The 12240-nt window shown below is 39.4% G+C and overlaps 2 protein-coding genes across 2 annotated transcripts in view; one reads left to right on the top strand and one right to left on the bottom strand.

The window, feature by feature from the left end:
- SMURF2 (SMAD specific E3 ubiquitin protein ligase 2) overlaps positions 1 to 4638 on the top strand; it is a 50502-nt gene extending 45864 nt beyond the window's left edge. The window contains exons 13-16 of the mRNA XM_012659521.1: positions 178 to 193; positions 2184 to 2385; positions 3662 to 3737; positions 4056 to 4638. Of these exons, the coding sequence (XP_012514975.1) occupies positions 178 to 193; positions 2184 to 2385; positions 3662 to 3737; positions 4056 to 4155 (394 nt within the window). The 3' untranslated portion in view covers positions 4156 to 4638. The remainder of the gene's footprint in view (positions 1 to 177; positions 194 to 2183; positions 2386 to 3661; positions 3738 to 4055) is intronic.
- Positions 4639 to 12150: 7512 nt separating this feature from the next.
- Positions 12151 to 12240, bottom strand: part of CEP95 (centrosomal protein 95kDa) — a 37337-nt gene continuing 37247 nt past the window's right edge. The window contains exon 13 of the mRNA XM_012659534.1: positions 12151 to 12234. Coding sequence (XP_012514988.1) covers positions 12151 to 12234 — 84 coding nt within the window. The remainder of the gene's footprint in view (positions 12235 to 12240) is intronic.

Below are 12240 nucleotides of genomic sequence, written 5' to 3' on the forward strand. Positions count from 1 at the left end.
CTTAGAGGAAAATTATATTTCTGGTGCTTTTGAACTTTCATGGTTCAGTGTTATGAGAATTCTTATTCACAGGAAAAGCCTTTCATGCTTTGGAATCTCTCCGAGTGAGCAATCTCTCTTATATTGTGAACAGTCTTAATTTGTTTTTCTATGTTGTCCTTTTATTGTTTTAAACAGATTTCATGTCTTATATGTACTTCCAATGTTATTTTCTCTTCTGATTTAGCAGTTATTGATTTGGTTAAATAAAACCTCATTAATCTCTATCATATTGAAATTTATTTAAATGCCTCCTCTCAATTGGGTTTACACTAAGCTTTGCAAGAGAACATTTGGCCAGGCATGATGGCTCCCACCTGTGGGAGGCTGAGGTGGGAGGATGCCTTCAGCCCAGGAATTTGAGGCTGCAGTAAGCTATGGTGATGCCACTGCACTCCTCTACCCACAGTGATGGAGTGAGACTGTCTTCCAAAAAAGAAAAGAAAAAAGCATTTGGTAGATAAGATCATGGAGGAAATAATTAGAACACTAAGGATAAATTGTATATTTAGATACAGTCCCTTACTAACAGTAGCTGTACTGGTTAAATTTTTCGTTTCCTTTTAAAGATGGCCCTTAAAGTGCCTCAGGTCTGGTTTTATAATTAAGACCTTTAACAAATACATCTTAATTTTCTACTCAACTAGTTTGAAAAAATAATGAGGTTTTATTCTACCAAAGGTCCCAGATTGATTTAGTGTTTAGGGATAGCATAAATGTTTAAAGTCTACAAATTGTTTAAAACGTGATTTTACTCATTAACTTTGTTTTTTTTCTTTTATTTCTAATATTTTCCATCTTCAGACTCCAGGATATTCATTAACTTTAGTGTCCTTTCTAGCTAAATCTCTTAACAGTCCTGTTAGCAAATAAACCTAAAAAGATTGGTTTGATTCATTACTGTCTCCATTCCTTTTGTGATTGAATTATTCATAGTGAAATGGCCAGAAGGAAGTAGTCAGGAGGAGGAAAACATAGCAGAAATGGCAATAAAGTTGAGATGTAATACATTTTCATCGATACAGTGAATGAGGAATTTGGCCTTATAATTGCCACTTCTCTGAAGAAAATTTAAAAGGTGTCTTTTGTGTTATTAAATACATCCATAATTCTTTTTGGATAACCTTTTCCCTGTTCGGTGTGGCGTCAATTCAGTGATCTTTTCAGAATCCTATAGCAGCTTTGCTGGAGATTTTATTCAGTAGCGTTAAGATTTACTATATAGTTTCTACCGCTAATGAAATCATCAAACTTTAAAAAAGCATGTGTATATCATTTATTTTAGTGTTATACTGGATTAACAGGATTAATTTTATAAAATCTAGGATTTGCAAGTTATCTTTTATACTGCATATTATCATAATTCACATTATACACATGTTATATTAATCTTGGACTCTAGGGAGATGTGAGCATTAATAGTATCAAAATGATTTTGATGTAGTTTGTCTATACTGACCTTGCATCATAATGTCAAGCAGAGCTCTGTGTCAGTGTGTGCATGTATTTTGTGCTTCAATATCATCTTAAGATTATTAAGCAAATTGTATTAATCACTTGTTTAACGCACATTTCTTGAGTTGCTATGCACTGTTGGTTGCTTTCACAGGACATAGTGAAAGATGTTACTGCCATATTATAGCAGAGGAAACTGCTAGCAGGGGAGGTGAACTGAATTGTTCCAAATCACAAAGTTACTAAGTGTTGAAACTAGGATAATATGATTCGGGTCTGAGGAAGGCACATATAACTATATTTACTCTTTGGGTCTCAATTTTTGTCCATTTCTTAAAAAATTTTAGAATTCTGTCATGAAATTAGGGAACTTTCACAATTTTTCCGTCTTGTCAAATCTGTCATAGTAGTGGTTCTCAGATCCCGGGGAGGGAACCTCCTGTGTGTAGATACCTCTGAAGCTTTTTAAAATACAGATCCTGACTGCCACCCCAAATGCACATGATTAAACCTCTGAGCATAGGACCTGATGTGTATATTTTGAAAAACTTTCCAGATGATTCTTTTGTGCACCTTTGATTAAGAACCACTAAATGAGAACGAACAATGCAAATCTAAAGTTCCCTTTTTAGGAATTTTTGGCATGGCTTTGATTTCCACTGGTTCATTACTCTGCAATATTTTAACAGCTTATTATTTGTGGACTTGGAAAGATAGATGTCAATGACTGGAAGGTAAACACCCGGTTAAAACACTGTACGCCAGACAGCAATGTGGTCAAGTGGTTCTGGAAAGCTGTGGAGTTTTTTGATGAAGAGCGACGAGCACGATTACTTCAGTTTGTGACAGGATCCTCTAGAGTGCCTCTGCAGGGCTTCAAAGCCTTACAAGGTAAAAAGCCTGAGGGACAGACAGGCTCAGATCGGGTGGAGGTGGGGGGATGTCAATGTTCAGTTTATATATTAATAGATATTTTATAAACCATATGCTTATAAACAGATTCTCTTTTCACTCTTTCTTACCTGTAACTCTCACATTGTGATACCTTCTCCTTCCTTTCTCTTGTTTCCCTCCCAAGAGCCTTTTCTGCGGGGTTCTCTGTGATTGTAGTGAGTGCCGCATGCTAGAGACGTACGTGCTGATGCTCTGCCTTTCGTTTTTTGGTCACCTTGCTTTTAATGCTGCTGCACATTCCTGTAGGGGAGGTCTACTTCCATGTTCATCTCAACCTGGCAAAACATTCACCCACCTGGGATGCCTCTCCCGTCCACTTTCTGAATCTTTCTTTTGTTGGAAAGAGGCAGCATGAGTCATGGACGCCATCTGTTTGGTCAGAGCACTATAATTATTGCATGGCATCAGACCATTTATTTACAACCATATTCCATTTTGAAGAATTGTTTTCTGTGGAACAAGCTGGTTAATTTTTGGATGAGTTGGTATTATTGCTGATGATCATTGTGCTTCACCGGGTGGCAGTTGCTCCCTCTACCTCTTAAGCCCTTCATTTTCGAACTACTGCCAGTGGTGATGAGTGAGGATGTACAGGGCAAGACTGGTACATAACTCAACAGTGCTGCCCATGGTGCACTCATTGCAAGTCCACAGGAAAGCCTATTCGAGTTGCGCTTATCTTCCCTGTTCAGAGAGCTCGTCGTCATCAGACTGCCCAGATACATACAGTGAAGTTGTATTTCCCCTACATGTATTTGTATTATATGTGGTGTCTATGGTAACTGAAGCTCATTCTATAGGCTGCCCATCTTTTGCTCTCAGCCCAGTTTGAGACATGAAATCTAAATTTGCATTAGGTTGTCATCTTTCTCAATATGTACATATGTATTTTATTTTGGATTTGCCCAATTACTTCTCAGTGCTTTTGGGATATTGATTTTCTATAAAAGATAGAAGTTGGTAAAGGAATTTCAATCCTGAATTTTTTCTCAAATTGAAATACTAGCATATTAAGGAATCCAGCCTTATCCAAGGTGAATTCCAGTTTTCAAAACCCAGATTATTTTCCCGCTGCCATTTGGTAGCATGTGTGGATTTACCAGCATTGCCCTATCCCTAGACCCTGTGGTTTATGTACCAGTTTTATTCTAAGATTTTTGGAGTCTAATACATGCACCTGCAGGGATCTGACACACATTTCCTTCATTTGCAGGTGCTGCAGGCCCACGGCTCTTCACCATACACCAGATTGACGCCTGCACCAACAACCTGCCGAAAGCCCATACTTGGTAAGTTACTTTTGTAGCCTTTTTCCCCATTCCATGTACATAGATATTAGTTCCAAACAGATTGGACTTTTCATTCATCATGCATACTAGTAAATGGAGCTTTAAAAGTAATGATAAGCAACCCTTTTAAGTGATTTAAAAGTTAAGACTATTTAGAAATTGGTCATAAAGCCTCAAAGTGGTCATCTCTACTTTAGAGAAATAGCAACCTTTTAATTTTCTGTGTGACACAAAGAGTGATGTGGCTATGTTGGTATATACTTGCTAGGCCAGTTTACTGATTTTGGATGAGCTGAAATTGGATTTGCTTATTCACAGCTTCAATCGAATAGACATTCCGCCCTATGAAAGCTATGAAAAGCTGTATGAAAAGCTGCTAACAGCCATTGAAGAAACATGTGGATTCGCTGTGGAATGACGGGCTTCAAAGATCCACCTGGGACTCTATTTATACCCCTGACTGACAGCCTCCTTCAGCAGAGTTCCAAAGAATGCTGAAATACAGGAACACCCCCCCCCCTTTTAATTTTAGGACACTGTGAGGGGAAAGGACAATTTTGAAATTCCTTTTCAAGGAAAAAAGGTCTTTATGCTTTGCCATGAGGCCACATTCAGCTGCTATTTAAAATTAATATCTTGAACCTAAAGAATGCTGACTTTTCCTGCATTTCCAGAGTTAGGCAGTATTCTACACTTAAAGACTACTACTATTTTTATAAAAGGTAATCTATTCAAATCGCTTCACCGATTTCAAGTCTCTCAAACATCAAGACAACTTCAGCAGTCGGTACAAGTCACATTTCATTTTGATTGAATACATGATTTTGAACAGCTCCTGTACTTGCTCTTTGTAATAAAATAAAATAAATAAAATTACTTTGAATTATTCTACCTTTGTAAACAATTGGCTGAAAGAATATCTTTGAGAAATTAAGCCATTTACATGTTTATGTTTTTCTATAGCAGAGCATTATATTTTGCATTATACATTTCAGCCTAGCCTAAGTGGGTCTTTTATATTTTTCAAGCATGAATTTCCTGGAATACAGCTATGTAATTTTAGTTGTCAAATTCCTGATGCAGCCACTTAATCTAAACTTAGTAGTTTATTTGCTACAATATGTGTTCAGGGGCTCCCTGTTTTTAAGAGACTTTTTTAAAAAACCTAATGTTTTTATCTTGAATCAATATGATTAGGTATTTTGGACTTACTTTCATCTTAAAATACTGCATTTTTATAGCTTCTCAGAGCACGTGGATGGGATGGATTTTCATTCCTTGTTGGGTCAGCTTATCTTTAACATATATATACTATTCCTATAAACCAAAGTCTCTGACAAGTGCACCTAATTTATATTTTAATTACAGTGTAAGTTTCCATCAAGTAAACCATCCTAAAGCTTTGTTTAGCTGCTCATAATTTTATTTGGCTAAAATTATGAAAAAGGAAAAATTTAGTTCTAAAGATTATTTAGTATGTGGAAAACCCTGCTTTACCTACCAGAATTGGTGGTGGGGGGGGACGCCTAGGTAGGGATGTGATTATTAAAGAAACAATGATTCTAACTCTTTGGTGTCAATTACTTTAAAACTGAAGAGTTAATTTTGGAAGTAAGGGAATCCAGTTCCCTTGGTGTTGAAGATCTGCACCTGATTTTGAAATGTCCAGATCTAGCTTTCAAGGTGTATGGCATGTTGCATGATCCAGAAAGCAACCAAAACTCTGGGGTGAAGGATTGGAAAAATCTGAAATCACAGGTGGATTTTTAAATTCGACCATAAAAAATATGAACTATTCTTTTTTAGAACAATTGATATAAAATAATCAAGAATAGCAGATTTTGATAACTTTAAATTTTGCAGCTTAATTATGAAGTGAATAGGTCCTTTGTGTTCTGTTTCATGTGATGGAGGGGGTTTCAGTCTGTGCTTGGTGCCAAAGGGTTCCTCAGGGTGCCTCAGGAATAATAGTGTAAAGAGAAGATGTCGGGGAGGAGGAAGGTATAGTTGGTATTCAGTAGGGGCCTCTAATTCCCCATCTCCATCCCCCTTTACCCAGAGCAGCTCCAGTTTTTCTCTTTTATATATTGTAATTCCAAGTAAGCTTTCATGGGTTATGGGGGGCAGGGGAGGAATGCGTAGGATAAAAGAAGTGGAGATTTTGCTGCTTTGAAAAACGTTGAGAACTATTTGTGTAGTTTCTAAGTATTTTAACGTATTTCATTTGGCCAAATTTGCTGCAGGTAAGCTAGTCATAGTCATAACTGTGCAGTGGTAATATGCTTATGCCAACCTTTTTCTCCCCAAACACTTTGTGTTTTTCTACTGCATTCTTTGTAGTACCGAAGAACATCTTGAAATGTACAGAAATGGTTTCCATGCTATTTGCTTATCAGTGATTTTCAGCTGTCATGATGGTCCCTTATTGGTTGCAGGTCCATCTCTTTTATATTAAAGCACTTAGTGCAGTTTATAGTTGTGCCTACTCTTAAAACCTCTCAGTAAAAAGTAAGCACATGATGAACACTTTATAGAAATCATAACTGACAGGGATGCAGTAATAATAAAATGCTACTATCACTTGTTCCAATATACAATATAAAGCAGGCAAATACCATCGCTTTTTGAGTGCCTTTTTAACTTTATACTAATAACTTAATAGAGCTTTAAAAGAAAAAAAATTACCCTCCATAGTAGTCTATGGTATCACCAACATGCTTTATCAAAACATGATTTAGATTTTAATTTCAATGTTACATTACCTGATTACTTCCAAATAGGTGCTAAGCAAACAAAAACCCCCAATGTGTCATTGAACCTAGGACTTGCACCTCATGTTTAATGTGAATATTTATTTCCACATGTCCTTCTTAGCTGGGTTTTTTCTTACCCTTCCTCTAGTTGTGTTATTTCAGATATGTGATGTCACCTTTCCATGCTATTTGCCTTTCCATCACGAATGCTCAGTTATGCAGTACAGAGGTGAGTTTTGTCTCCGAGGGCCTTATTTCTTGATGTAAAGAATTTTTAAATAGTGCTGTGTATAATGTACATTTTGTTTTGCACATAGTTTGTTGCCCTGGATGAGTTTATTTTTACCAAGTCTTTTTTTCTTTCTTGTATTTACAGTCCAGAGCACAAGTTTCTCTTCTTTTAAATACAGTGTAATTCGCTTTATTTTACAACACTAAATCTGCTTTGAACTTCCGGTGCATTGGACTGATTGCATTGGTGGGAGTTAGAGGTGGTTCCAGCCATCTGTACGGTTTGTTAGAGCAGCCCCTCCTTCTGTTTTTCAGTTGCAGCATACAGTCCACGGGTGCCATTTGTGGTATTTAACATTCTTACGTTAGGATGATGATTGTACCAAATGCTGAGTTGTTTTATTTCTAGATGTAATTAGTTCACTTTATGTAATATTCTTCTTTCTCTCAAACTGACTTTAAAAACAAAGTTTTATCATTTTCATTGTATTGGTATTTATTACAGAGTGTTTTAGCTTTGATATTCTTTGTATTTTCACTTGGTTGTTACATGAGCTTTATCAATAACATCTGTATAAATGGTTTTTAAAAATTAACTATGTATGTGCCCATGCTGAAGTTGAGCAATAAAATGAATGCTGTTTGCACTGTCACAGCATCAAAGTTTTTAAAGAATATTGAGTTTGTAATGATTTGAAAAAGTCTATGATCAGCTCTATGAAGGGTGACAATATAAGAGTCATAAAATGAGAAGTTGAGGGAGAATGCATGCCTTCCTTAGCTGATGACTTGGTCATATTGCAGAGCCTCGGAGGGCTCAGAACCCCCTTTCTGTCTCCAGGTAGAGCGGGGGGGGGGTGCACGTTTTCTTCTGCTATGGCGGCTCGATCAGTTGCAGTGGCTGTTGGCTGGGAGGAGATGGATTTCTGGGGGTGGTCAGGGCTGAGTGGGGAAGAGTGATCTGGTCCTGTAACATCTCTGTCAGGGGTCTGGAGGGCAGAGCTATGGTAGGGGCCTCACATTTGCCAGCCCTACCTTGGTGTTGAGCAATGAAATCCTCAAAATGAAAAGGAGAAATCAATTATATTTTCCTAGAAGCCATGGACTTTAAGGTTTATGATTCACAACTCTATAAATGACAGTGGATGGATGAAAGTCCAACTAAATACATGGATGGAAAGAGGAATAAATATGGACTGTGAGTCTCTACACGGCAAGGGCTACAACACGACAAGTGTAAGTAGCGGTGTATTGAAGTTCAAAAGGTGGGTATGCTGTCCTTTTTATAGTCTTTTCAATGTATTTTTTTGCTTTGTCTCACATTGCCATATTTATCTAAAATTTGTAAAGTTTTAGTACATTAAAGATTTTTAGTGTTATAATACTCTATGAATTACCCAAAAGTTGGATTGGACTAATAATGTGTGATGGGAAGTTTTTCTGTTGTGTGCTAACCTGGAAAGTTTGTCTCTTGGTTATCAAGAAGGGTAACCATGTTTACACACTGCATTGATTTGTACTTTGTATCCCAAATGCTTACAACGGGATATGTACAACAGAACACCCTAGTAACAGGATACAGGAGGGTAATTAATTACCCAGAAAAGGGTCACATTACTCTGTTAACACTCTTAGCAAACTAGACAAACCAGATTTTAAAGTTAAATTTTATTTAAAAGGTATTTGCCCTAAAGACGACTTCTCTGATCGTTCAACAGATGTTTGCTGTGCCAAGCTCTGTGCTACCTGCTAGGCATATGGTTTTGGATGACTGTTAGAAAACTGAACTTCCGTACTAATGCTTCTGGCTTGTGTCTCAGTGAAGGCCAAATTCAAACTTAGATACTCAAAACTCAATTTCTGTAGGAAATTGAGTAAAGAAGTCAGTCATACGGGAGTACACGATTAAATACTCCACCTCAGCAAGTCAGCAAGGCCCTGAATCCCAGACTTTTTTTTTTTTTTTTTAAGACCGTGTGTTGCCCAGGCTGGAGTGAGGTGGCTGTTTCACAGGTGTGATCATAGCTCACTGCTAGAACTCTTGCACTCGAGGGATCCTCCCCCTCAGCCTCCCAAGTAGCTCGGACTACAGGTGATGGCTTGCTGGACTTGGTTTTCAAAACAGTTGGTTTTGCCACAGGGGAAAAAGGGGTCTCTGCCCTCGCCCCCATGATTCCTCAGATCCAGGCACTCTTTCTAGGACAGGTAGCACCTTCCTTGTGTGTTTGTGTTCGTTATGCAATTGCCACCCTCTTCTTGTTACTTTGGGGGGAGGAACCTGCATTTCCAAGGTGATTTGCTCAACTGTCGATGATTAGCATAACTTTTGTGGATATTTAAGCTGGGATTTACCTAGGACATCTAGTATGAGTTGTAAACCCCATTTCTGTCTCCCTTACAGTAGTATATACGTGAAGGAAATGGAAGGGCACCTGTAGAAGCCTGTGGGGTGGGTGAGGGACCCTTCTCAGATGTTTTTCCTGCCCACTTAAGTATTTGTAATGTCTGACTTTCAGCCCTGCAACTGGGAGTAAGGATGGAAGGACATATCAGAATCCACTTTTCAGACCATTCGCTTCTCCCAAACATGACACTGGCATAGCAAAAAGGGTGGAGAACCACCACACGAAAAGTTAGACATAAATTTCGCTAACTGAAGGACCAGAAGGGCAAAGTTTCAAAGGCAGTTCAATTTTCCTTAAGGCAAAAAATAACTTCACATTTCTCAGATCAGCTGGATGACGGTTTGAATGGCTTGAAAAGCTGGATAAAATATGGTTTGGGGCCAGGTGCAGTGGCTCGCGCCTGTAATCCTAGCACTTTGGGTGGCCAAGGTGAGAGGATCACTTGAGGCCAGGAGTTTGAGACCAGCCTGAGCAACATAGCCAGACCCCATCTCTACAAAAAATTTAAAATTAGCCAGGCGTGGTGGTACACACCTGTAGTCCTAGCTACTCGGGAGGCTGATGTGGGAGGATGGCCTGAGCACAGGAGTTCGAGGATACAGTGAGCTATGATTACACCACGGCACTCCAGCCCGGGCAACCGAGGGAGACCCTGTCTCAAAAAAAAAAAAAAAAAAAGTTTTCAGCATGTCTAAATGTGGGCTCTAACAGATCCCTCTATGAACTGCAACTTAAGCCTTGATTTTGGATTCATCCTTTGGTGTAGACCAAAGGATGCTCACTCAATCCCGTATATTTCTCTTCCTAGTGCCATCCTCTGCCCTGCCCTTCTCCTTCTCCCATTGCAGACCTCCCAGCTCCCTCCATTGCAAGTAAATTTCCCCTACTCCCTGAGCCCCTTCAGCAAAGGCTTTACTCTCTTGCCTTGCCTTAGCACTGTTCTTCCTTTCCCTTCCTGCCCTTTTAAGAGGAAGCAGCTAATTCCCCAGTGCTCCACGCAATACAGTATTACAGTTAAAGATACACAGTTTGAAAAAAATCATATACACTTAAAGGCTTAAACTCTCATCACCCTTTCCCTAGTCTTGCTTTCCAGAGGCCACTCCTTTTAGATCTTCTGTCATCTCTTCTGGTATTTACCTCTACATTCCTAAATAATATGCTATTACTCTTCATTAATTTTAGTCTGGTTAGTCCCTGTTTATAACAGATGAGGACCGAGTTCTCACACCAAGCCCCTCATTCTCTAACAGCCTGCTGTGTCCCTCCACAATAGAGTCGTATCCCAGTTCTAAGTCACGTTCAAGTGCGTGCATCACGACAAGCCTTTCCTGTTCTAGGCAAGCTCACCTCATTCACATCTGATTCCCTCGCCATCATGCCTGCATCTCAACACCCTCCACTTGCTGAGTTAGGCACCACTTCATTTGCTTTCGATTTTTCAAAAATATGTTGGCATCTTTGATTTTGTCTCCTATCTTCTGACTTTGAGCAACCCTATCCCCTCCCTCGTCAGTTTTCTCAAATTCTATCTTTTGGTTATTCCTAGTTATTCCTTAGCTTGGTCAAGAGCACCAGCTGCCGCCCGGTCACCAGAACGAGCAACTAAGAGTCTTGCTAAATATTTTACTTTTTAAAAAGTATAAAAGCATTGTTAGGCTTCTTTTAACAAATCTAAATAGTATTAGAGTATATTAAGCAAAGAGTTAACACTTACATATCTACCATTCAGTCACACCTATCATGTTTAGGGAATACCCTTCATTCTTCTAGACCTTTTTCTGTATTCATATTGATATTACATTACAATACCCACTCATTCCATAGTTTTTTCAATAGCATTGCACTTTAAAATTTGCTTATTTTACTCAAGAATATATTACAGGTATCTATCTTGATCTACGTTGTCATTTTTCTCTATAACACTTTTTTAGAACTTACATTTTACCTCTTGGGTGTCTAGCCTCTTCTTGTGTATTTCCCATCCCTTCCATTCATCCATGCTTGTTGACTCGTCACAGCATGTCATGGTTGTCTGCACGTCTTACGCTCTGAACTTCCCCGATCCACCAAGCCTTTCCCCTAGGAAGTGCCTGCCTGCCGGCCCACCTCCTGGGAGCTGCCATGCCAAGAGGTCAGCACTCAGGAGCACAGCAGTCCATCCAGATGTTGCCTACTCTTTTCTCTAGGATAATCAGATCTCACCACTTCATTGCCTCCTGGCCTCTCTTCATTCATTCACTCATCCCCCCCGCCCCGTGCTTCTCCACGTCCTGAAGGATGCCTCTCTTCTCCCCCAGTCCTGTCTTGGCACCCTCTGCCACCCTGGCTTTAATCAGCAGTCTCCATATCCTCAGCTGCTCTGAAGCTTCCCTCCAGCTCTTGGCCTTCACTGAAGCCTTCCTCTCCGTGGAAGACACTACCCCAAGTGTGAGTTCTCTTTTTTCTGTCTCCCCATACCAGAGATGGAGTTGGTGCACTCCTTCCCACTGAAAATCGCTAGTGCTCCTTTGAAGCGTGTAGTCCGGCTTTACCCCTCCTCACTGCTGTCTTCCACCCACCAACAGAAGCCACAACGCATAGAGCCTCCCATCTCCCAGCCGTGTTGTGAAAAACCCACGTAAACACTGTATCATCAAGGTTCACGCTAAGGCCCACCTTTTATGACCAGCCACATTTCTTCTCTAATGAATTAGAGATTTTTTGTGTCCTCGTGTTTTAAAAATTTACTATTTTTGTTCACCTAAAGCACTAGGCTCAGGCGCTGGCTGCTCAAAGGCCTGTTAATTACTTTAGCACACATACGACTAATGAAGAGTCCTTCTTTTCGGGGTTTAGGTCATAAATTCAAAAGCAGCAGTAAGCTTTTAAGAAAACTTTTTATTTAAAAAATTATTTCATAAAAGTATTGGAGTGAACATAGATAAGGCATTTACAAATGATTTTTCTGGTTTAGACTGTTTACTGGCTCAGTTCTAGCTGTCCTGGTAAAGGCCTCTAAATCTTTACCTTTGAAGTCTGGCCTCACAGGAAGGGGTTTTTACTGTACTGAAAGGAAGCCAGCTGAAGCCGAGATCGGAAGCGCTCAGCTTCCAGTTCCCGGAAGAAAGCATC

Source organism: Propithecus coquereli, unplaced genomic scaffold (assembly GCF_000956105.1).
Source record: "Propithecus coquereli isolate 6110/MARCELLA unplaced genomic scaffold, Pcoq_1.0 Scaffold119, whole genome shotgun sequence".
NCBI classification, from domain to species: Eukaryota; Metazoa; Chordata; class Mammalia; order Primates; family Indriidae; genus Propithecus; species Propithecus coquereli.